At 44.8% G+C, this 27,291-nt stretch overlaps 1 protein-coding gene across 1 annotated transcript in view; it reads right to left on the bottom strand.

Annotated features, from left to right (window-relative positions):
• LOC310855490 (glutamate receptor ionotropic, kainate 2) overlaps positions 1–27,291 on the bottom strand; it is a 174,016-nt gene that overhangs the window by 24,544 nt on the left and 122,181 nt on the right. Inside the window, exons 10-13 of the mRNA XM_083760510.1 lie at positions 24,709–24,915; positions 19,515–19,738; positions 13,972–14,090; positions 10,058–10,275 (exon numbers count right to left, since the gene is read on the bottom strand). Of these exons, the coding sequence (XP_083616636.1) occupies positions 10,058–10,275; positions 13,972–14,090; positions 19,515–19,738; positions 24,709–24,915 (768 nt within the window). The remainder of the gene's footprint in view (positions 1–10,057; positions 10,276–13,971; positions 14,091–19,514; positions 19,739–24,708; positions 24,916–27,291) is intronic.

Here is a 27,291-nt window from a genome sequence, read left to right as displayed (position 1 = left end):
GTGAATGGCTGCACATATCCCCCCACACAAAGCTGAGGTGGGCTTCCCTCTGGCCCTGTTTGCACACAGGGCTCCAAAGCTGATTACACAACCCGCGTGACAGATTCTTTGCACACGGCAGTGGGTGCACAGTATGAATGACTGTCAAACTGAAACCACCAAACAAGCCCGGCATAATGTACAGTATAGCACTGCTGGATATGTCCCATCATTCCTGTTTAGATAAAATGAGTCAGAACATTCCAGCTGGCATTGCTGTTTTTTTAAACAGCAGCCTTTTGAAAATATGCTGCTGTGGGATAAATAAAGAAAAAAGAAAAGAAAAAGAAAAAAGGTTTTATTTCTTCATTTTAAGGGAGAGGGTGAAATAACTTCTCCATGTCCGTCTCTCTCTCTGTTGTTATCACCTGTCTGATAAAGTGTTCATCTCTCTGTTGCAGAAGCTTGTCTTCCTTTCAGAGGCAGTGCTATTCCCAGTCTCCCACTAGGAGCCGGGGCTGATTAAAGAAGACGATCTGGCTAATCCTTTGATCATGCTGAAGTGGCCCAAGATTAGTGTGGTGCTATACAATCTTAGCTACTGCCGTATCCAGATCTGTCCAAAGGATTTTACTTGTGTGTTGTATACTGTAGCTGCACAATTGCTTTCGAGAGAGAGAGAGACAAGACTTATACGCCCACGCTACACTGGCTTATCGAAAGATTCACAAGCACAAAAGAGCTAAATGACGATTGGTTGAGTTCTATAACCATGAGTGAACGATGTGGGGCGACACAGAAGAAAACAGCCGAGTGTGTCAACCCCGATCAGATCAAGACAGAGAGACTGCGACTCGCATACTGCGTGGCAAGTAAGTAGGCCTATTCACCGGGTATTTTTGGGGTTTGTGGACGAGATGATCTGGTGTCTCATTATCTTTTCTGACAACAAATATTCTGCATGCAGAAAACACAACGTCTTCAGACCTCACTTTGAACCATTATGCAGCCCTTCATGGCCCTTAACTGCACTATAGTCAATGTTCAAATTGATTCAGGCTTTCAGATGCTTCACACCCAGTAAAAGACAGTAAATGATCGTAAAGAGGGCTTTATGGGACCATTTCACACCTCCCATGTGTTCTTTTTTCTGAAATACAAGAAGTAATGAAACACAGGACCCTGGCATATGTGGCTTTATATTCCACAGCACTTGCATTCTGTCTACTGTACAACAAATCAAAATCCCACACAAGCACACCGTTCAACTTCAGACCCACATAAATCCCCTCCAGACCTCATTGAACAACGCTGAGAGCTATCTCAGAAAAAGTTAAGAGTTCAGAACTAAAAATAAGAAGCTAATTGTGTTTGTCCCCCTCCCCCCAGACTCCTCCAAGTCCCGTTAAGGAGGGTCCTTGGTCAGCAAGTCGTGTGGATCAGGAAACAACTCACAATAACTATATGGCCATTTCCCAGCCAAACACTGCAGAGTCAACAAAACAACAAATCAAAACAAAATTGGACTGCGGGACCTTGGGGATCAAGAAACAAAACTGTGTGGTAATCGTAATCATCCCTGGCCCTGTAAAATGAAACACTTAGAATTATAGCTTCATATGTGGGGGCTGTGGAAAGCAAAGGATCTTATGAAGAGGAAGAAAGGCTGCCAGAGTATCTGCCAGACAGTACAGTACGTGTTGGTCAGAACAGCTGGAGTCGTGACAGACCCACAGGGTGATTCTGGCAGACAGACGGTAGACGTTTGTTAGCTTCATCATAAGCATGCAGGCAGACTGAAAAGCATATTGTATGCTGATACTGTACATGCACAGTTTGCACACAGCACCATGCATCTCTAACTATCCCTCCCCACCCCCCGACTGCTCCACAGTACAGTAGGCCTATACTGTATATGTGCGGTATTGCAACAGAAATCAGCAGAACCTGTTGGCCCGAGAAGTTTTCTTCTCTCAGGGGCCACAGGATGGGAATATTATTGAGTTGCGAGAACATTCTCAAGGGCCCCCCCCCCCCCCCCCATAACATGTCATTACCGGTGTGGGAAACGTTGATCAGGTTAAATCGGGTGACCGGGAGGTTAATGCCATTCTGCGGGTCTTCACCTCTGTCGTGGCTGCTAATCGCAGGCCTTGTGATGAGCTGGGAGAGGACGGGTCACTGAATGACCTCTCTCACCTCTAACCGTCAATAACCTAATAGGGATGGAATCAGCTTTTTACACAGTGAAACAATGGTGGAAAGTAACCATGCAAGCACGTTTACTTAAATACTGTACTTAAGTCAAATGTTTTGCAACCCATTTTTTCACCCAGTGTCAATTATCTGATGTAATCTTGGGCGCTACACTCCCTCTGCTAACCTGGGGAAAGCAACGGACTGAACTCATGCTTCCTTCTATGCATGACGAGTCCAAGCCACTTCTTTTCACCTGACAGGGGGAGTTTCCCCGGTTGGAAGGAACATGTTATTCCAACCAGTTTCTTTCCCCTCCATCTGACCAGGGGGAGGCAATTTAGAGACCAGGAATATAGACGACGTCACACTGATAAGCACCAGCATGGCCAGCAGCACAAGAACCCCACCTCTCATAACATGCAATGGAAAAGTTCTAGCTGCATGCACTCACGTGTAAGAAATGCCCCATCAAACTTTCAGATGCTGTTTTTCTCCCAGTGTGGAGGAAGAATGATTAGGATTTTTATTGTATTCTCTCACTCTTGAAATAGATAATCCATTGGTTTCTGTTGTGTGTGAACAATAATAGCAATTCAAAGCAGTTGTCCTCAAAACCACACACATCCGTGACGCGATGTGAGCTTGTACAGTATATCAGCTGTTCTCTGAGTGCAATACTGTATAAATGTCTCCTATAGGGTGCACCTCACCAGCCAACACACAAGAGACGTTGAATGAATTGAAACCAGCGCTCCCCAAAACAACAGGTTTGGAGATCTGTTGGGAATTGATTACATGAAACAGTCACCCGTGCGACCAGTCTCCCAAATTGCTCTTACAGCATGTTTTTTGTGAGGTTACCTACCCTAGGGGACCCGGGGAGAACATGCAAACTCCACACAGAAAGGCCCTTTTGTCAACCCCACCCATGGTATGGGCACTGATGTATGTATATAGAGTATTTCCAATTTTCTGCACTTTTACTTCCACTCCACCTGTCCGTTCGTGTAGCTTGAATTTAAAAAAAAATGTTTTATCTGACTTGAGTGTTATTGCAATGAGAGTCGTAGATGGAGCCGTCGCAGAGAGAGAGAGAGACACAGAAAGAGGGAGAGAGAGAGAGAGAGAGAGAGAGAGAAAGATGCCTTCCAATGCCACAGGTCTTAATGGGTTAACAACTTAACACTTAGCATTGTTATTGTTTTGGTAGTGGTAGTGGTACCCCCTCAACAATGATAGTCACTATACTGTAGTGTAGATATAGACAGTGCATGTGTGAGTGCATGCGTACGTGCGTGCGTGCGTGGCTGGCCATAGGGAGATGAGTGATTCTGTGAGCAGAGCAGGTGGGCCAGTGAGAGATGAAGCCCCCTCCCCGTCCCACTAACACATTCTCCTTTGTTACGCCTGTCAAGATGCCTTGCTTGCCAAAATGTTTTGCATATTTTCCAAAGGGCCGTAATCAAAGGAATCCAGATAGCAGGAGGGGAAAATAGCACACAGTTCTGTCATGACAAACAACTTTCTTTTTTTGAGCCTTTTGTTCGCGCCAAATTTGACACATACTGTTTACAATACATCACTGACACCAAACACAAGTGCCTATGAAAGGAGAAGAGAAAAAACAATCCCTGCACTGTGATTCACCTCACATATTTGAAGCAAATGAAGCTCATTGTGCGACGAAAGAGACTTGATTGTCATCGTAGTGGAATGTGTAAAAATACGCTAGTATGGATCTGAATCGACATGGTGCTCAACCTGTGGTTTGGGTGCCAAGAGACTTTTTATATGTACAGTGTTGTAGTGAAAAGTGCAATATTTCTATTTGGAATTATATTTGAAGTTAATGTACTTTATGTAGCTACGGTCCACCACTGCAAATGGCTAAATTAACAGTTTTTACTGTGTGCAGGTATACAGTATCTACAGTATATCGATCTGCCTGTCTGAAGAAACGCTATAGGACAAAACATCTTGCATCTGGAGGACTCCCTGCTGAGTACCAGAATCCTTCAGGACTCCATTAATCTTACTGTACAAATAATATAGCAAGCCAGAGATTTGCGATGAAAGGGAATGAGGAAACATAAAGTGCGGGTGCAGCATAAGAAGAAGGTCTTGGGGTTGCGTATAGGGTTGCGTTATAGCTAAAAACCAAATAATGGCCGGGGGGAGACAGGCGGTAAGGTGGGGGGAGGCAGGGCTGCTGCCAGATTCGATTCTTGAAATCTGCTGTGGTGTGAAAATAGCCAATCTACAAACTCACAACAGGTCGCAATGTGGCCCGTTGTGACCTGCTATTTGACATCGTTCTGCATAATGAGTATTTTTACATTTGGTGCTTTAAATATATTTTGACGACAACATTTTTGTTTACTTTCACTCGAGTAAAATCGTATTAATTCAAGTAAAAAGTACGTATTTCCACATTGCAGTATTGACAATTTTACAAAAACGTGAGTACTTCGCTGGAAATCTGCACATGAGATCTATTTCAAAGCGATGACGCCAGTGCCAGGGTTGTAAAAAGAAGAAAAGAGAGAGAGAGAGAGGGCAAAAACAGAGAAAAGAGGTGAAGGACAGACAGGAGGGCTTAGGTGAGAGTGACAGTGCTTCGCTCAGCAGGAAAATAGCAACGAGCGCTTGATGGGTGTGATGTCAACGCAATGGAAGAGAAATGGCCATGGCAAAGATATGCGCACGCACGCACGCACGTTTCATTTCAGTGAGTTAGCATGTTTAGTAGTATAGTATAGTGGTAGTGTGTTTGCGGGTGTGGGCGTGAGAGTATGTGAGTATGTGCATGAGAGAGAATATGCACTTTATACATTACAGTTTTTCACGATTGTTAACACACAAAAATCAACCTTCACTTCATGTACCTAATCGCTTGACACAATTTGCACTACATCACACTCCCTTATCTGCATTAGACTCTGACTTTCCTTCTTTACACTGATGTCAATTACACATTACCTTGTTGTCCAAACACTACACATAATGTTCAGTTGTTGCACACACTTCTCACATACAATCTCAAAGCATCAACCTACAACACGCAAATAGTCAAATCTCTAAACATTCAGATCAATGAGAATGAATGAATGTGAGCAATTTGCAATCAGGACTGCAGCATAAAAGGGAAAGCCTCTGTTTTGTTGGGTGAACAATGGAGAACCTTGAAGAGATCGACAACCAGAGAATGAGAGGGGTAAGAGTGAGAGGAGGACGAGGTAGAGGAGTAGGTGGACAGAGAGAAGGAGGAGGGAGAGGAGGAGGAAGAGGAAGAGGAGAAAGAAGAAGGAGAACAGTCATATCTAATGAGATTTGGGTAACTGTGGTTGACCATGTGCTCAATCATGGTTTGACCATGAGCCAGAGGGTCCAACCCAACACAGTTGATGGCATCATTAGAAAATGTTTCTGTTCTATTCCTTCCACCTTATTCTCCTTTCCTGAATCCTATTGAGGAGTTATTTTCAGCTTGGAGGTAGAAGGTATATGAATATTTGTGTGCTTTGTGTTTGACTATGAAAAAGTAGGCCTACACGGAGTCATTTTACAAAAGGAGAAATGGCTCATTCTCCAGTCATTGTCATTCATGTGTGTTCCATTTCTATGATTTCTATGATTATATAGATATTCCACTGTTTTTCTGTTCTTTCTTAGCTTACGCATGTTTCATGATAAATGTTTTTATGTGATGTATTCCCATGCTTTTTTGTTCTTGCTTAATGTAAGTCGCTCTGGATTAAGAACGTCTGCTAAATGCCTAAATTGTAAATTGTATGATTGTGTTTTAAAATTTTCACTTCATTGTGTTGTAAATGCTTGGTAGTGTGTAGCCAATGCTTAGTTGTGTGTACTCAATGAATGGTATGTGTGTGTCATTTGAAAACACGAGTTCCATTTTGGGAACAGTTAAGAGATTTGATGGCAAAGAGTCATCATGGAAATGGAGAGTCAGGGTTTAGCATTTTGTGTGTGAGGTCTTCAGTTTTGTGTGTGCCGTTTTGAGAATGCCGTTAGGTTGTGAAAAACGTGTGTTAACAATCGTGAAAAACTGTAATGTCTGCGTTTGTGCAAGTGAATGTGTGCATGCATACATTCGCATGTGCATGCATATGTACTGTGTATGTGTGCGCGTGTGCGTGTGCGTGTGTGTGCAATACCTGATAGACAGTACAGTACTTCAAAGCTACACAAACAAAGGCAAGCGACACAAAAGGAATAAGAAGTATTGCATCTGGGTTGTGCTCTGGAAGGAGGCTATTTCATAGCACCAGGGGTGTAAGAAGCTCACATTTTTTACTTCAGTAAAAGTATCAATACCATAATGGAGAAATACTCTGTTACAAGTAAATGTATTCAAAATTTACTTGAGTAAAAGTACTAGTATTTTGTGCACGATGGACAAACAGAATGCCAATCCAATCCAAACATCACTGTTGCCGCATCTTCATAATGACGTCCTCTACCAATATTGATACAAAAATAAAGTTCAGGGTGTTACAGCGGCAAAGAGTAAACTTAACTGTAAACAATATATCGACGACATCAATAAACACTATAAGTATCACACGCACACCACCCACATACACGCACAAACGCACATTATTACCCATGGACACACATTTATAATAATAATAATCAAAAACTACGAAGTAACTATAACGTTTTCAAATAACTATAGTGGAGTAAAAGTACAATATTTGTCTCTGAGATGTAATGGAGTAGAAGTAAAAGTATAGGAAATTTGAAACACTAAATAAAGTAAATAAAAGCACCTCAAAATGGTATTTAAGTACAGTCCTTGAGTACCACTTTCCACCAGTGTACATACAGTATGTGAAATGTATCCTCTGCATTTTACCCTCCTAGGAGCAGTGAGCAACCGTTGGTTGTATCACTTGGGGAGCAGTTAGGGGTCAAAGTGCCTTGCTCAGGGACACCTGGAGATCTACAAGATCGCAAACAAGCTTGAAACTAATCATTATGAGCTTGTATTTTCTACTTCTGAACGTGACTCCTGAAAAGTATAATAAGTATAATTTCCACATCGACAGAGACGATGTGCATGAGGCCAATTGGTCCCCCCGTTTGATAACATTTTCTATCTCTCTCCAATCTCTCAGTCACAGAGCCGTAACTCCTTGAAGGACCCGTGGGGGTCCCCGGACCCCGGTGTTTAGAACCACGTGTCGTGCGAGGAGACAGGCGGGCTGGCGGATTATGCTTAATAAGACCTGATTTTATTAGGTAATAAAGAGACGCCGTGGAGTGTGTGAGCTTATTGAATTATTCAGTGTTATTGTAAGGAGAGTCCGTAGGGGATGGAGCCATCGCAGAGAGAGAGAGAGATGCCATCCCAGTGATCCCATGCTGACATTTACTTAATTAAACAGCATTTGAAATGTATTTTTTTACATAACAACCCTGAGTCAATAGTGACTCAAACAGCAGGAGAGTTCTGTGTTGTTCGCTCTAGTCCAGGGGACGGAATCAATTGGAGACAAGCGTTGTGATCAAACTAGTCATCCATCATCAAAACAGCATGTCCCTCCCGCCCCAGACAGGACATCATCTGGGAGACATTGAACGTTGAAACTACTAGTTCATGTCGTTTACTCTGAACTTAGACTTTGTAAGTTGCTCTGAAAAAGAGCATCTGCTAAATGCCTGTATTGTAATAGTAGGCCTGATTGGCAAAGTACTTTGTTGCGAAGTGCATTCATTTATGCCAACAAACGTGAAATGATTATTAACAAGCAACATGTGTGAGTTCTCACACCAACTGTTGTTTTCAGTAATTTATGTCAGGGAATGATAAAATATGCTCTGTGTGTGTGTGTGTGTGTGTGTGTGTGTGTGTGTGTGTGTGTGTGTGTGTGTGTGTGTGAGGGTGTGTGCGCGTGTGTGTGCGCACACACCTGTGATTGTTGTGCTCAAATGCAGCCTACCACAGTATAAATGAGGTGTGAAGATAATAATCTCAGTATTGTCAGACTCGCCAAACCGTTTGGCAGAGGCCCGTGTCAGCAACGGCGCGCACGATGCCAGAGATAAACAGGCTGTGTTGATTATAACTATGACGAAAAGTGTTGGTCGACTATATACTATTTTCACTGACGAAAACTAAAAGAAAACAAAATAGAAAACTAAGCTATCGTGACCGAAACTATAAGACAAAATAAAATGGGCTGGATACGTTGGTTAGACATACCAACCCCGAAAGGGGCTATAGGTCAGTGGTTTTCAACCCTTTTTGTATCATTATTTATTGGGCATTTGAGCCACGGACCACCATTTGATGAGATTTAGCCTCTCAGACCCAAAACCTTGAAGATTTTGTTGTTGTTGGATAAGATTTTGTCCACAATTCCATACTGTATTGATGTATTGATGGAGAGATAACAGGCAAACGTTCTCTAAATTAAAGATGGAGTACCGTGATCTTTGAATTGTTTCCAGTTTCTCATGCGTTTATGAAGTGACAGTACTTCATTAGACCCCTTGGTGTGATTGTTCATGTGCAATGACGTCTCCCCTTTGTATTTAGGGTTTCTTCCTGGACGCTGAAACCTTGACAGTCAAACGTGCCAATGAAAAAAACAGTAAACATATAGTGACATCACAATATGACCCCCTTCCCTAACCCCTCCCCCTTTATCATACAACTCAGCTGTGCATGCAGCTTCAGTTCACTCACCACGTTGTGAGTTGTGTGTCTTCTTCAACTAACTAGCTAAACGTTGGACAAGGAAGCCGCTATTAGCCGTTAGTAGCTGTTATTATTAGCCACTCATGTCTTTTCAGTTGAGTTACCATGGGGAAATGGCACGCATGTGCACACGCACAAGCACATACAAATGGCAATATTAGATCAGCGTTTAGAAAGACAAGGACATGTCTTCTGAGGTTTAGTTTTTTGGATTGGAGTGCTTGATTTTTCTGTCTAGTTGCATAACCAGCGCCATATGGCCAATTATAGCTGAGCCTGTCTGCCAGTGAAATTGCCTGTGACCATCAAGCAGTCAGTGTTGTGGAGGCTGTGTTCTGCAACCCAGTCAGACTGTGATCACACAGAGTCCCCTGCTGTAAACCCAGTGTAGCCTATTATAGCTTCTTCATTCTCCATGGCACTGCTTCTCAAACCTCTCCATGTCAAGGACCCTAAATTAATATAGAATTGGACTGCCATCTGAAAATTATGTTGTAGTCATATTTTAGTCATCTGAAAGGTTTTAGTTTTACTGTAGTTTTAGTCGGCTAAATTTCATGAGATTTTACTCCACTAAATCTACAGTTGATTTAGTTGGCTAAAAATAATTTTGGCCGGCCTTGATACCGTCATAATGTCTGATTGATTTTACATCACAGCCTATCACAACACATTGTGAGCTTTTAGATCTACTATTTTTAGAGCGCAAGACCCGAGCGCAACCAAGCATACTTGTTAAGTTACTAGAATACAAGAACGCTCGCCCTGGGTCAAATCCGGCGACCAATGAACGGTCGCCACCAGGTATTCCTAAACTTAACCTCAGTAAGACTATGCCTAACACTAAGGCTGTCCCCTAGCCATGTTTTTAGGATTCAAGCTTCACCGGGGATTTTTTATGAAATTTAAAAATGTACCATCCGAGTGCTTTTAACCAAGCTGAAATTCATTATAGATTCTATCGGTGAAGAAAAAAGTCCTGACAACTCTCGTCTTGCAAATAGCTTTTCTGCGTGCGTGCGTGCATGTGTAAATCGTTTAAGGTTTGTATTGATAATGCGATTGTTATCGTTGCTTATTTGTCTGGATGAATCATGTAGTTATATAGATATTATATATAAATGTAGCCACTAGCCTATGTATATATATATATACCTTGAAGAAGGTCATGGTGGAGCCGTCCTCGACCACGCCGTACTCGATCTTGGTCTGCTTGGCCAGGTCGTCGGCCGAGTCGATGGGCGACTCCATGCGCTCCACGGTCAGGAAGGCGGCCAGGTTGGCCGTGTAGGAGGAGATGATGATGAGGGTGAAGAACCACCAGATGCCGCCCACGATGCGGGTGGAGAGCGCCTTGGGCATGAGCTCCGAGCCTGGGGGGGAGGGGGGGGGGACACGGAGCAGAGGAAGGAGGGAGGGGTTTGGGGGGAAGGGGTGGAGGGGTGGCGGGTGAGGGCTGGTTCGTGGCGCTGGGCTGGGAGAGGAGCAGCAGCGCTAGAGAGCCCGGTTCAGACCAAGTGCATGGGTCTCACACACACACACACACACACACACACGCACACACATGCACACACGCACACAGGCACACACACACATGCAAACACACACACACGCACGCACATGCACACGCGCACACAGGCACACACGCACGCACATACGCACGCACACACACGCACACTGACACGCACACACATGCACACACGCACACAGGCATGCACATACGCACGCACACATGCACACACACGTGCACACACAAACCTCTCAATCTCCATATTTTAAATGTTTGTTTTTTCGTAAAATGAATGCCCTCATATAGTAGAGAGAGAGAAAGAGAGAGAGAGAGAAAGAGAAAGAGAGAGAGAGAGCAATATAGTAGTATCAAAAGTAGCAAATCCACGCATTTGAAAGAAACGCAGTGCCGTGCTTTGAGCTTGTGGATCTGCTACGTTTGCTATATTTTTGGATTTAAATTCTTAAAAGTAACTGATTTAGGTTTTCACCCAAGAGAGACGAGACGATATAGTATGTACACGAACACACACACACACAAGCGTCGCACACGCACGCACGAACGAACGCACGCACGCACGCACGCACGGTAATACACACACACTGTAATACACACATCTGTACACAGACACATTTGCACGTGAGCACACATCACGCAATCGCATCCACATTGCACACCCAACTGACTGGACACACACTCCTGCACAGAGTGGGCAGCAGGTCAAAGCCAGGCCTGATTAGAAAGCAGCCAATGTCCATCATGGCACAAAAATGTAATCTGAAGCGCTAATTTGATCGTTTGTGTGGTCCCCGTGGTCCAACTCCTACACCCAAACAGAGTTAAATTAGCACTCCAAATCTTTGTGTGAAAGGATGTTTTTGTTGTTCTTTTTCCTACATTAATCACTTGAACGCTATAGCATCGCTATACGATGCGTTGCATGAGCTTGCCTATTTTTGCTATTTTAGCTATTTGAAGTCAGTTTAGGGTTCCCTAATAGCCAGCCAAAAGCTATGGCTATTGGTTGGTGCTTGGCATGGATATGTTTTGGGAAGCCCTGATCAAGGAGAAAAGAAGAAAGGGGCCGAGAGGAGAACCACTTTCACCCTATAGCCCCCAGTTGAGACCTGCTGCCCCACACCCTACACGGTAAAATCCGGACTGATACATTATCTCAGGAATTTACTGTGCCATATCCACCAGCCACGTCCACCAGCCACACCACTCACAACCATCTGATCGGACTCATCCAAAATGGCCGCCAGCTACCCACTGTGCCCATTCATCGATCCACACCAAAAAGGAAGAATTCAACGAAAGGTAAGACAAAACAAACACAATATTCATCAGTACCATAACACCAGAATGGATTCAGGTTGTCTGTGATCGCCCGCCATTGGCCAGCAAATCAAATGACAGCGTTTATTATTTCTTCGAACATGGATGCACGTTACCAGCCTCGGAGCTTCTTTTTCACCGTTCCAACTCAGACACCCAGTGCTAAGAGTACCGACCCATCCATTTAGGGAAGGTCGGAGCCCAAACAGAGCCTGGTTGGGGCTGACTGTCATGTACCCAAGGTAACGTCAGGACCTAACAGCACATCCCACAGTTTTCTGGGGTTCAGGGCGAGCCACAGGGCAGGGGAGCCTCTCTACAGTACACCAGCATGGGCCTCAAGGAGACTCTGCTGCCATGCACACACACACACACACACACACACAGTGTACACCAGCACGGGCCTCAGGGAGACGCTGCTGCCATGCACACCCACACACACACACACACACACACACACACACACACACACACACACACACACACACACACACACACACACACACAGTGTGTCACTCCAAGTCTCACCCCGTAGTGGTCCTTCTGGCCACTAGCCACATCTTCTCAACGGGGCCAATCAGAAATCTGCACTCAACGGGCCAATCGGTGCCTATAACTACACTCAACTGGCGAATCCTACGCCACCCTCGGCAGGCCAATCAAAACCTGCACTCAACTGTCCAATCGGAACCTACACTCAAATGGCCAACCCTACCCTACACTTGATTAGATAGATAGATAGATAGATAGATAGATAGATAGATAGATAGATAGATAGATAGATAGATAGATAGATAGATAGATAGATAGATAGATAGATAGATAGATAGATAGATAGATAGATAGATAGATAGATAGATATTGAAGCACAAGCACTTATTCTTTATGGTTTGACATTTATTTGATCTAAACTGCATTATAAAAACATAGGAAACACTTGTTACCTGCACATACATACAGTATATTTCTACAAGTACAATTCTTAATACGGACAACGTACAGTATGTATATTCCTCTTAGAGTCTAGAGTGTCAAGGCAAGGGAAACCTGTGAAAAAACCACTTAACTACAATATTTATGTATTTATGGGTAAATCGTTAAGCATGCAGGACAGGTAAATTGTAGCATGCAACCAGCCAACCAGACCTTAATAGCTACTTAACCCTTTCTACATCAAACTGAGGGCTCTGCATACTTTTGGCTACAGCAATAACATCTATATCTGTGGTCCATTCCACTCGACAGATGCAAGGCAAACTCAGGCCATAGAAACCATGCTCTCTACCCCCTCAAAGTCATCACTATCTGATTCAAATATGTTGCATTGCCCATTATTTAAGTAAATATATATAGATTGTTTTCGAGAATGCAACATATCTCATATCTTCACATGCAGTCCGGTCAAGACACGTCAATCATGTATCTACGTGAAATCATTCCATTTCAGGTCAACAGATGATTGCCAAGGGGGCTTTGTTTGATTTTGGTCTTTTTTGTTTTTCTGAAAAGACGCCAACTTGTTGAGAAGACATGGCATAGGTTTGGGCAGAAGGAAACAAAACCAGGACAGAGGCAAGCTAAGAGATAGCGCACTGCTGCGGTTTCATTCTCACTCAGTCTCACACTTCTTTTTTCTTTGCTTTTATTCCTTTTTTTTTAAAGATATATTTTCTCTCGCATTATTCTGGCATGGATACACTTACCTGCTCAGGTCGCTGTGAATAGGTCGGGAAAAGGATTGAGGGGACAAGGGGGAAGAAATTTAATAAGGAGGATGAAGCCTAGCATTATACTTCATCGTGCGGCCGTGTCGCTCGACCACAGTGGCTGTCTGACATCCAACTGAAAACCGTGCCGAGTGACGTGGTCGTATACGTCAAAGTATAATTTAGGCTAAAGACGGAAGGGGCGGGGGGGAGGAGGAGGAGGTGGAGGAGGAGGGGGCGGTAGTTAAGAGGGTTGGGAAACATGCAGGAGCACCTTGGTCTACTCTCCTCATTCAGCAGGTCACAAACCTTACATCCCAAGACACAGCACGCATACACCCGGCCCCCATCCTACCGGGGCCCCCGCTACCGGGGCCCCCGCTACCGGTCCGCGTCTAGCTACATGCACGGAGGCCCCCATGCATGGTCACAGGCCTGGGTTAAAGAGCAAAAAGGTTGACCCCCAGCAAAAGAGTGGGACGTGTGCTAAAAGGGGGGCAGGCAGAGGCGTCTACCTTGCTGCATGAGAGCTCCAACTCCGAACCAGAAACTATTTAGCAGGGTGAAATTGTTTTCCACTACATCCGAGTCAGGGTTGCAAGGGTGGGGGTTATACCACTCGTAAGGACTAAACCTGTGACAATTGACAGAGAGAACACATATACATGTTTATTGCAGTTGCATGGTGAATCAAGAGCAGCACAGTATAAAAACCAACAGTGGGCCCGTCCGTCCTGGGGAGACAGGGAAGAGAAGACAAAGATTAGTCAGTCACATTCTGACAGAAATCAGATACGTTGATCAAATCATGCTAGGGACAAAGTAAGGCACTGCTACGGTACGCTACCATGTACATAATTATGTTTTTGATCGTTATGGTGTTAATTGCATTAGTAAATTAGAGTTTGGTGAGAAGGTCATTAATTAATTGAGCTGTCAATTAGGATCCCAGCACTGAATAAACAAGCCGTCAAAATACAGCGTTGTGAAGGATACGAGAGAACGATCTCTCTCTCTCTTTCTCTCTCTCTCTCTCTAAAGCAAATGGCCGAGCGAGCGGACTTTGAGAACAGGAATTCTGTCCACTCGTACGCCCAAGTCACTCCTACTTATGTCAGGCAGCTCATACCAAAGGCAATCCTCCCTGTAATTTAATCAATGTTGTCTGAAAATAACTTTGTTGTCAGCGGAGAAACAAGCTAATAATGCCCATAATATTTGGAAAGCATTAATATTCAGCAGATCAAGCAGTTCAGTCCCATCTCGGCCCACGCTGGCTTCAGTGCTCCCCCTCAGTCTGTGCAACACTTCTCGGCAAAGAGAGTTCTCATTTATTCATGTTAAGTAAAAGTGACATTGCATTAGTAAAGGTTGATTGGCCCACAATTAAGCATCCTGACCTGATTTGGCTCGTGCTGGAGTAGGGGGAATCGGCCCTCTCTCTCCTCACTCAAGCTGTTTAACTGATGCAATGGCTTTGACTAATCGAATCGTAATGCATTATGTAGACTGTAGGGCTCCTTGTTTTTATTGTGCTGAAAGTCAAAAATGATAAAGCGAGCGTCACTGCGGTAGCTGCATGGAGGGCAATGCAAATGAAAGTGCTACATTGTCGCATAATAAGGCTTTGATCCAGTGGCCTCTGACCGAGGAGCTGCATTACTACGTCAACCATGGTAACATATTACAGTACATCAAGATATATGGCTGTATTGATAAAATGACAGCGTCGTAACTGTACCTTGTCATTGAGTAATGGACGCTGCCATTATAATGTGGTTAGGTCATTGCATTCCTTTCTAGTCCCGCAACACTCAGGGGGACACTTTCCACCATCGCTCAAGGACTTCTGAATGTCCCGCTCATTCCTGCTTTAAAAGAATCTCTGGCCTTAAAATCAATCTTTTCCGCCTGCTCAATTTGGCCCAGATTTGCTTGCTTGTCAATTTGCAATGCCAAATTGAGTTCATCTGAACTGCAACCTTGTCGAGATGTACGCGACTGGTGCCCCCGAACCTTGTGCTATAGGGGGCATTTCCTCTGATCATGTACTGAAAAGCCAATTACCAGTGGCCGGGAACACAGATGAGCAAAGTCCTCATCGGAACAGGTATGGCACCTGAGGCTTGAGGCATCCGCAGGTGGGGGTGGTGGCCAGGGGCTAGGCCGGTGTAGGGGGAATACAAGAACAATCCCGTTTGCCGTTGACAACGCGGGTTAAGCTGCTTCGCTGCCTGTCGCCCGTCCTTTTGATCCAATTACCCTGCCCTCGCGTTTATCACAGGTCATCTGCACGAGGAGGCAAAAACTTTGACCAAGGTCAGCGTGGAGATAAGCACCGACACGAGGCAAGGGAATTCAGAGACAATGGCAGGCTTTTATCGTTTTATGGGGGGCGGTTCCTGCCGAAAACAGAAAGAAAGGGAAAAAAAAGAAACTCAACCGATGCTACGCTTGGATAACACCAATGTCAGGGGAGATGAATCAACAGCCCTGTGTCTCTCCATCCCCCTGGAGGGTCGCCCCCATGTGTCTCCAGGCACCGCCGGAGCAGTCTGAAAGCCGGATCAACTCTGACTGCTTTGTCCGGTTCACACGCCTCAGGGAAATCAATACCTCCGAGATGGTTGTAGCATCCAAGTTGCAAGAGCAGCTTGATTAGCATAGCATATCCAGCAGGCCTATACTTGTATGAAGCAGTGATAGATAGACGGTATGGGATTCTAATAGGAATTCTAATGTGTGTCGGCCTCACATATAACGAGGAAATGTGCCTTTAATATGAGCATGCCATTACCATAGTCAATTTGCTCAGGGAGAGAGGACAGAGCACTTATCACTGCACTTTGATGTGGGGGTAGGAGGACACCCTTTCTTTAGCGTTTAGTGCATTCTATTTCCAGAGAGAGAGAGAGAGAGAGAGAGAGAGAGAGAGAGAGAGAGAGTGAAAACCGATGACACGAGTCATAATTATGCACAGAGAGAAAGAGAACACCCTATACATGTGATAATAAATTGTCATGACTTAAGCATCGCCTCTGCCCCTCAATTATCCCAAAATAAATGTGTGTTTCACAGCTCGGAGAGAAGGCATGGAATTTGATTCCACCCCCAAAGTGTAAGCAGGCGAAAATGCACAGACTTTTAGTGGTGTGATGTACAACCGTACGAGTCGACGTGTTCTATTATTTTCCAATCACCTGCCGTTCAGACGGACAGTGATGTGACGGGGGAGACGCGCGACCGCCAGCATCAACAGCAAGTAACCTGTGATGTCAGGGCATGAGGCTTTTACAGTACAGTGCCCCAGGGAAGGGGGGGGGTGTCTAAATATGACATAAAGAGACTAAAGGCTGATGAGTTACCTGCAGGGGAGTCTAACCAATATAGTCCTTATTGTGTCAGGCTTATGCAAAGGCTAAAATGTCATTTAGATAGCATGTTATGTAGACAGATGCCAGGTTAATTTGTTGACCTGGCATCCTATAGTTTGTATAGTTTTAATGTACAAAGTATTGTTTTAGTTTTTTTTTATATTATACTGTTTAGACGGGTGATAGGTTCTTGGTTTACCTATGACCCTGATTACTATCTCGATGCATTTGACGTATTACCTCGTGTTTACCTTGCTTACTGTAAATGGCTCTGGATTAAAAGCGTCTGGTAAATGGCAAAATTGTAAATTGTTGTCATTATCACATCATCATCATGCCAACACTCATCATGCACCACCGCTCTCACACATACGAGACCACCGTACCGTACATACATTCACCCTAAACAGTACACTACATACACAAACATACACGTAGATTAAAATGCACAGTACGTGTTGTGTGCACACACACACACATATCTATATGTTCAGCAAGCAAACCAGCACAATGTCAGATCGTGTCTTTCGGGTGTTGAGCTGCTGGTAAAACACGTGAAATAAAGTATCCATCTATGCTCTGGCATGCGTTGACGTGTAGAGGAAAAAACAAGGAATAGAAGTGGAAGGGGAAATGTGTGCAACTTACCCAAAGACGTACTTATTGTGATAATAAATAATGATAGGTGCATATTCTGAACCAACTTAGATGGCAGTTGTCGCTTTTGATTCTCTTGTGTGATCATATTGCCAGTAACATTGGTAAAAACAGGTGTATGTTAGCGGTAAAACTGCCAGGCCGCGGCTCCAAGCGGAGCTGCCATACCCCCGGAAGTTTTAGAGTTAACATGTGCTTTTCTTTCTCTTGTTTTCCGTCGCCATGCTTCAAACGCCAGCTAATTTTACTGCTTTGCCACTGAAAAGAACTTAGAATTAACATATAGCACCTTGGCTAAACTAACCCTTTCTCACTGACAATGTTCTGTTTCTGACAATGTACTGACAATGTACTGAATTGCCAATGGCAGGACAGTTCTCCAACGGCGCATCTGTACACCACGCAAAATAGCAAAACACTGTCCTAGATTCAACGACTGAAAATCAGATCAATTTGAACATAAAGCATCATAAGGACAGACACACAACGTGTGTCATACTGGGTGACACTGACCTCACCAGCCAAAGTAACACTGACACTGCCTACATCTAGCCACGTTTTCAAAACTAACAAACACATTTTTAAACCAAGAAAAGAACAACAACAACAAAATAACAAAGAAGTTAATAATTCTATGATCATTCCCATACAGGCAAAATAATAAAAGAACAACAAAAGAACAAAGAAGTTAATAATTATAATAACTAACATCTTAGCGTGTTAATTTAACCTAATCAATTGCTACATTCTTTGAGTTGATACTCAGGTTTTAGTACTTTATCAGTTGGTACCTTGGATAGTATCCTACAGTATATCCAGTCTCTCTTCATTGTCGACAAACTATGTTAGAAGCAGTGTTAATGTAAGCTGTGCTCTCGCTCAAATTCTACTCATTAGAATCACACGAGTGGAAAACAACGAGTGAGTGGTAATGACAATGAAACCCACTGAATAACCCACAAGTGGCCACCAGTGTCCTTACACAACACGCAACAAACCTCCAGCCTTTTCAAACACTTAACACTCTACGACGATTGGTGACTATACTGGCAATAGAACAATAACAGACATCTCTCATTATAACCTTAATGAAATCCACAGTTCCCTCTTGAGTGGATGTATTGGAAACTGTGGAACTGACTGTAATTCTGCCACGCAACGACGTCTGTCACACACGGCTTGTTTGAAGCAAGGCGCCGAAAACAATAGAACAGGAAAAGAGTGCAGACTCTGAGACACTGGGAAGAGCGAGGAAAGGTGTGTTGGGGAGGGGCAACTGCCGTTCACATTAAGATGGACACGTCACATCACACACACACACACACACACACACACACACACACACACACACACACACACACACACACACACACACACACACACGCACACGCACACACACACACACACACACGCACGCCTACAACAAACTCTTTCACTCTCTCTGTCGCTCTCTCGTCGTCTTTTATTCCTTTTTCACGCATGTAACCCTCAAACGGCTTATATAACCTAGTGCTCATACGGTTGTTGTGTTACTAGGCATTATCTCCTGAGCAGCAGCTATAGGGCAGTGACTGCTGGCCTTTAATACGCAAATGCTGACAGCAAATGACTTGGTATTATTTCAGAATCTGCAAAACTCAATTCCGCTTTTATAGGCTACTTAGAAGGGGGAAAAATAGAAATTACATTGAATTTGTATAAATGAATAATCTTGAGCAAAAAAAATAGGCTAATGTCCATGTCAGGTCTTAATGGATAATTGCATTAGAAGAATATATAATAATATATAATAATAATATATAATAAGTGGAAGTGATTGTTTTGAGGCCTATGACATAAAGGACCAACTGATTAGTGTCATTAGTGTCACTGCGTGGTGAGCTTCTGCTGACAGTGAGCCGCTTGTACAGTATAATTACAGATTATTAGGCTTGTCGTTAGTCGGACGGGCAAGGGTGAGCAACGGCGGCTTAGTGTGTATCTGACAGTTTTTTATGTGTATGAAGTCGCTGGAGAGGACATGTTACCTGGCTATGACAAACAGCACACAACTGACACCCAAGTAAGCCAGCAGAATATACATCCAGATATCAGGCGAGAGGGGGTTGAGGAAGGAGAAGACTCCGGGGTTGGTGCCGTTGGGCTTGCGGTACAGTATACTTATCCCCAGCGTCATGTAGGGCTTGGAGAAGTCGATGACCTTCTCGCGCACGTATGTGATGGCCAGGGGAGCCACTGCCAGATCAGCTCTCTGTCAACAGCATACATAAAAGGGAAGAGGGATAGGCCATAAGTCAGGGGTACAGGAAGCATTTAGAGGCAATCAAATTAAGAAAACAGGGCCTTAACACACCACCAAGTCTGTCCTGAGGCACTTAAGGAAATTTAAAGCCCTCTTTCTCTTGCTGGCCCTCAGACGCTCTCTCCCTCTAGCTCTCTTTTTGTCTGCCACTCAAACCTATAACTAAGCGCTACACTCCATTCTTTTCCAACTCAGCAGTGGTTGATGTGTGGTTGACCACATTCTCAGTTGGCAGAAGGGCTGTTAGAGAGCCAGAGGGAGTGCAGTAAAAGCAGAACAATCTGCCATGTCCTACAGTATGTAGCAAACCCAGGGCGACAGCACGCACGTCAGCTCAGGCTAGGTGATGTGGTGAGGAAAAATGTCATCCAGTGCAGTTTCTGCAGCCATTTTGAACTTGGGGCTGGAAACACCTGGCTGACAATCAAATAATCAAGGAAAACTTGCAGTACACTTTATAAGATTATTATTATTAAATAATTAAGTTATTGAGTGTGCACATAACAAACGCTAGTGATTTAACACAGGGACCCCGGATCCATTGACCATTTGCTGGGGTCCACGGAGCCATGCCTCACGGAAATCATATGTATTTTGTTTTATTATACGTGGCACAAGCTTCTCTCAAGCTGATCTCCTGCTATGGCTCAGTCCATGATTTATATCTTTTAAGATCCAACTAAAAGGATGGATCATGGACTCTGTATGAATTGTTTTTGTTTCGTTTTGTTTTCTTCAATGTCTTGAATTTTAGGTCAAAACCAGGCCTTTTGACTGTTGTTTCTGCCAATCCTATACCGAATTAGTCAGGATTTGTACCAGCCTGACAGGAAGGAAGTGCTCAGAGCAAAACAAATCCCCTCTGCAGCCCTCCGGCCGTCTTCTTGCGAATTCAATGACAACATAATAGTATCACTTGCTCTATTCTCTTTGGCATGGAGTTGTGTCGATTTGGTTTGTCGTGTTGTTGCGGCACATGAGAGAGATTGATGGGAAATGGATTTAGAGCTGATTGGAAGCACGGAGTAAACATAGATCACAGCCAACAAGAGCTGCTACCGTGCCGAACTTAGAAACCTTGCACAGTATCACTTTAAATCAACAAGCTCCCCACAGCTTGGCCTAGTCAGTAGGGGAATAGAGAGGCAACACCCTGTGTGCCCACCAGAGTTTAGTTCCGTAATTCCCATTTACTCATACGTTAATAATATAAAGGTTGTTCATCCTAAATCCATATTGCATTTGAGATCCACTATCCAGCCACTTATTCCGAACACAATAAAGTACCTGACATGACATGACATGACATGACATGACATGACATGACATGACATGACAGTAAGAATACAGTATATTCGTCCATGGCCATGCAGTGAATTCAAGCTGTGTTTATAATTATGTTCACTTAAGTTAAGCCAGTCAGTTTTATATCGAAGGAATGCACACAGTGCCCAGCCAATCGCGGCACTCCATATGGGGGAGCAGGGTACATTGATAGTTAATAAATCTTCGGCTGTGTTGTGACTGCACATGCAAAACATTCACAGCAAGGTCAAGTGGTTCATTTCTCTAAGATATGTTTGTGTTTGTTTCTCCCACGAAGGTTGCCATACTCACATTAATCACATTAAGCGATTAAATGAGCTTGGCACTCGGAATTCTGATGCATGCATTGATGCATGGGAAAATATGTCTGATGTCATGCAGGTTATATTTCACGGTATAAACCATCTGAATTCACACAATAGAAAGCAAAAATAAACGCATGCAAACCGACGGGGCAATTCAGTAAATGTCACACTTCAAAGGAATGATGCCATGAGTATAAGCACACCATTTCAAGCTTTTTGAGGAGAAGATTTTTGGGTAAACTCGTTTGACAGGGATATTTTCAACTCGTTCAGCTCAATGTCATAGTGCCATTTCTCAGCTGAAAATTCTGCCCCAGAATTCATGTGCTCTGAGAACGTGTCTGCCACAATTACCAGCTGTCTAGTCTGAGCCTGGGATGTATAACTATACACTAAACCAGTCTGGGATGTATAACTATACACTAAACCAGTCTGGGATGTATAACTATACACTAAACCAGTCTGGGATGTATAACTATACACTAAACCAGTCTGGGATGTATAACTATACACTAAACCAGTCTGGGATGTATAACTATACACTAAACCAGTCTGGGATGTATAACTATACACTAAACCTGTCTGGGATGTATAACTATACACTAAACCAGTCTGGGATGTATAACTATACTAAACCAGTCTGGGATGTATAACTATACTAAACCAGTCTGGGATGTATAACTATACACTAAACCAGTCTGGGATGTATAACTATACTAAACCAGTCTGGGATGTATAACTATACTAAACCAGTCTGGGATGTATAACTATACACTAAACCAGTCTGGGATGTATAACTAATATACACTAAACCAGTCTGGGATGTATAACTATACACTAAACCAGTCTGGGATGTATAACTATACACTAAACCAGTCTGGGATGTATAACTATACACTAAACCAGTCTGGGATGTATAACTATACACTAAACCAGTCTGGGATGTATAACTACACTAAACCAGTCTGGGATGTATAACTACACACTAAACCAGTCTGGGATGTATAACTACACTAAACCAGTCTGGGATGTATAACTACACACTAAACCAGTCTGGGATGTATAACTATACACTAAACCAGTCTAAACCGGCCTGGGATGTATAACTACACTTCGCAGGACTCCGCACTCACCATCGACGGCTCCCTTGTCACACCCTCCACACGCATCCGCAACCTAGGTGTCATCTTTGACCCTACCCACTCATTCCTCCCCCACGTACACCACATCACAAAAACAGAATTCTTTCACCTTAACATCGCCCGTCTCCGCCCCTCCCTGACACCCTCAGCTGCCGAAACCATCATTCACGCCTTAATTTCATCCCGACTGGACTACTGCAACAGCAACCTCCATGGCACCACCGCAAAGACCCTCAACAAACTACAATACATCCAAAACTTAGCCGCCCGCCTGCTCACCTCCACCCGCTCCAGAGACCACATCACCCCAGTCCTCCGTGACCTCCACTGGCTCCCCATCAAACACAGAATTGAATTCAAACTACTCCTCACCACCTACAAGTCACTGCACAACCTGGCTCCCCCCCTACCTCTCCGCCCTCCTCAATCCTCACGCACCACCCCGCTCCCTCAGGTCCAGCGACGCCGGCCTCCTTGTGAACCCCAAGAAGATCAGGCTCAAAACCTGGGGCGACAGGGCCTTCTCCGTGGCCGCCCCTACCCTCTGGAATGCCCTCCCCAAACAGATCCGGGATGCCCCCTCACTCCCCACCTTCAAAACCGCACTGAAAACCCACCTGTTTAGAATAGCATTCCCAAGCTGATTTGACATGTACAGTTCTTATTGGTTTTACTCTTATTTTAATTGTTTTCTAATAAAGTTGTCTTTTCTCATGCTCCCCCCCCCAGCGACCACACATGTAAAGCGTCTTTGGGTATTAGAAAAGCACTATATAAGTCCCAGGTATTATTATTATTATTATTATTACACTAAACCCGGCCTCATGGAGGATTGAGAACTTTGCCCGAGGAGCTCAGTCACAATTCAGTGCATCTGCAAGTACATTTACTAAGTGAGATAGATGGTCTACAAGCTCACGACTGTTGTGAGGTGTGTTGTGAGCTTGTAGATCGGATAACTTTGGACCATTTTAGTCACTTTACTTTGGTGTTTTAAGTATATGTTGTATACGTTTGTGCCATTACTGAAGTAAAATTTGGAAAACAAACCAACATACACATAACTTGTATAAACAAAGTATTTCTACGTAGTATTGGTGGTATTACTACTTAGTATTGGTGGTATTACTTTTACTTAAGTAAAAAATAACTTCCATCACTGGTCACAACAGCCAAGCCAATCACCATGCTGGACAGAGTGAAGGAGGTCAGAGGGCGTGACCCGTGGTGTTGAGGGAGATGTGCCAACTGGTGGACGCTGCTCTTAACGGGGTCACATATTAACTATTGGCTCAGTGTGTGTGTGTGTGTGTGTGTGTGTGTGAGCTTGCGCGTGCGTGTGTGTGTGCGTGCATGCGTGCGTGCCCATACTGTGCGCGCGTGGATGTGGCCGCAGTACATGTGTGTGAGTTTTTAATAAGCTCTACAGGGGAAACAAAGATGCAGAATCTATGCTTCCTCTCATCACTGCACTCTTGGTTCGAATAAAAGTGTGGGAGTTGTCATCCCCACCCCCCCCCCCCTCTCTCTCTCTCTCTCTCTCTCTCTCTATCTCTCTCTCTCTCTCTCTCTCTCTCTGCACATTTCAGTGTGGTGCAGTGAGATGTCACAACTCTGCAGTGTCTGAAGAATGTCTTTGAGTGGTGCAACCACTCCAAGGAACAGCAATGTCCGTATTAACCTATGTGACTATGTTACAATGAGTACCAGTAGGGGCAAAAGTGTCGCTGTTGTGTCAGAAACAGAGAGAGAGAGAGATAGTGCTGCACTGTTGCCTGCTAACATGAGAGAGAGAGAGAGAGAGAGAGAGAGAGAGAGAGAGAGAGAGATATGGGGGGGGGGGAGGAGTTGCATCACTCAGTTCACACGGGTGTGATTTTTCTTATAAGTAAAAGTATTAACACCATGAAGAAATACTCTGTCTGGTATTCAATATTTACTTGAGTAATAAGTATGAAAGCGATGCCATCAAAATGTACATAATGTACCAAAAGTAAAAGTAGTCAATGCATGTGCAGAATGTTCACGTATAGGCCTACTCATCTAAAGCATCAAATGTGTACTTGAGTAAATGTACTGAGTTACTTCACACCACTGGAACTCTGTAACTAAAGAGAGAGAAGTAATAAAAAAGACAGCTCCTCACGTGATCAATGAGCTCCTTCACCATGCCATTCCACTGGCCCGTGGTCTCGTCCTGGGCGCCGTACCTGCCGTCCTCCACCAGGCGCACCTCGTAGGTGAAGCCCAGGATGGTGGAGAGCTCCCGCAGCAGGTCGATGCAGTAGCCTTCGAATCGGTCGTTCCCGTACAGCGGCTTGTCTGACTTCTTGAACATCACATAGGGCTCCTCCTGTGGGGGGCAGAGAGTGAAGGGTGGGCGGGTGGGGGGGAGTCAGTCTCTGAACCACTATCGCATCTTTTACCCTTTGATGAAAAGGCCTAATCTGAGAGGCTGTCTGATCTACCAGATAGGATTTTTGAGCTCTGCCACGGTGAAGTCCTGAGTGTCAATGTAACTCTGAGAAGGTACAAGTGGACCCTGATTTTGTACATAACTCAAGGGTTACATTAATGCTGAGGATTTTACCCTTGCGCACGCACGCACACACGCACTCTCGGCTGTTTTGGGGTGCACGCGCGGGCAGGGGCCGTGTACGTTGCTGGCGTGGTGGGGGTGCATGAGCTCACGCGTGTGTGCTGCCTGCCACACCCACCCGCTGCTATACACCCCGCCGTCACAGTGCTGCACACCATGTGCAGCACTGTGACGGCGGGGTGCAGAGCCCTGCGTGACCATAATAACACCATGTGCAGCTAGCAGTAGGGTGGCGGGGTGCAGAGCCCTGCGTGACCATAATAACACCATGTGCAGCTAACAGTAGGGTGGCGGGGTGCAGAGCCCTGCGTGACCATAATAACACCATGTGCAGCTAGCAGTAGGGTGGCGGGGTGCAGAGCCCTGCGTGACCATAATAACACCATGTGCAGCTAACAGTAGGGTGGCGGGGTGCAGAGCCCTGCCTGACCATAATAACATCATTTTCAGCTAACAGTACGGTGGCGGGGTGCAGAGCCCTGCCTGACCATAATAACACCATGTGCAGCTAGCAGTAGGGTGGCGGGGTGCAGAGCCCTGCGTGACCATAATAACACCATGTGCAGCTAGCAGTAGGGTGGCGGGGTGCAGAGCCCTGCGTGACCATAATAACACCATGTGCAGCTAGCAGTAGGGTGGCGGGGTGCAGAGCCCTGCGTGACCATAATAACACACCATGTGCAGCTAGCAGTAGGGTGGCGGGGTGCAGAGCCCTGCGTGACCATAATAACACCATGTGCAGCTAACAGTACGGTGGCGGGGTGCAGAGCCCTGCGTGACCATAATAACACCATGTGCAGCTAGCAGTAGGGTGGCGGGGTGCAGAGCCCTGCGTGACCATAATAACAGATAATCCGCCATATCAATGACTTCACTGAGGCCGTTCTCAGCAGCGCAGCGTGCTGGCTCTGGGCCTGGGCCCAGCGCTTTCAGGGCCGCCACATGCTTTGGCAACCAGATAAGAGATGCTGATAGAGCGACACGCGTGGGGGAAGAAGAAAAATAGCTGGGGAGATTACCGATGTCCTCTTTCACCCTGCATCCTCCCTCCCTCCCTCATCTTGTCCTTTTCCTCCCTCCGCCTATGCTCTCTACTGTACCTCTCTCTCCTCCAGCCCTCATGGGCTGTTTCCTCCTCCTCCCCGCTATACCGCGGCCCCCTTGTGCCATCTGTTTGTCTCTCTTACCCCCTCGTCGTCGTGCTCCTCCTCCCGAACCCCACACCCCCCTCTCCCCCAGTGGAAGATAAAGAGATGAAAATATACGATCAAACAGGTGCCGTTTATCATATAATTGTTGCCACGATTAAAACACATCACGAGGGATTGCCAACTGATTTTGGCAGTTTGAGGTTTTAATGTCTATGCAAGCCAACAGCTTGCATAAACCGGCCATATTTATGCAAAGCTGCGTGGCACTTTGACGGTAAGACAACAACTAAATAAACGCATTGCATGGGCCATTTTTGGTTTATGTTTAATTTACATGAAGGTGTTTTGTTTTTCCCTGAAGTTGTGCAGTGCATGTATTGAAATCCACTTAAGCTCTAAATTTACTTTCGTAATCCTGGTTCTTTGATGTTATTCTAATTCTATACTCATTACTCACATACAGTGACGACGACTCCGTGGGGGCGGCGGGGCTCGAGCCCCTATGATGAATTAGACCATTATGTAGGCCTACAGTAGCCTATATTCGCCTAGTCGGTTCGTCCCGTTTGTACCGCGCCAGGTTGCGCCGCACCCGTTCGTGCAATTCTCGTCTTTGCATTGACTGTATGTAATCGCGCAGCTCTAGCAGGGGGAGGAGGGGCGCCCCCATGACTGATTATAAAAACATTTCGTCTCTGCTCACATACGACGATGCTTTTCTAGCAGCTGACCTAGCTCAGGATGATCCGCAACACGACACCCCACTAGAGTTAATGTTGGCCTATAATGGCATTCCCCAAACGCCAGCGTTAAAGAGTAGTTCACCCCAGAAATGACTTATTTCTTATACATTACACACCCCACAAAGCCTTGAATTCTTGGGAGATTTTGTTTATTCCAATAATTTGACAACCGGCGGAGGAGACTCAATTGTCATCAAATTATTGGCGCAAAATCGCCATGAATTCAAGACTTCGTG

This window comes from Protomyctophum parallelum, assembly GCF_964188405.1.
Source record: "Protomyctophum parallelum genome assembly, chromosome: 3".
Lineage (NCBI taxonomy): Eukaryota > Metazoa > Chordata > Actinopteri > Myctophiformes > Myctophidae > Protomyctophum > Protomyctophum parallelum.
The sequence above is the reverse complement of the archived record's forward strand: the minus strand, read 5'-3'. Positions and strand labels throughout refer to the sequence as shown.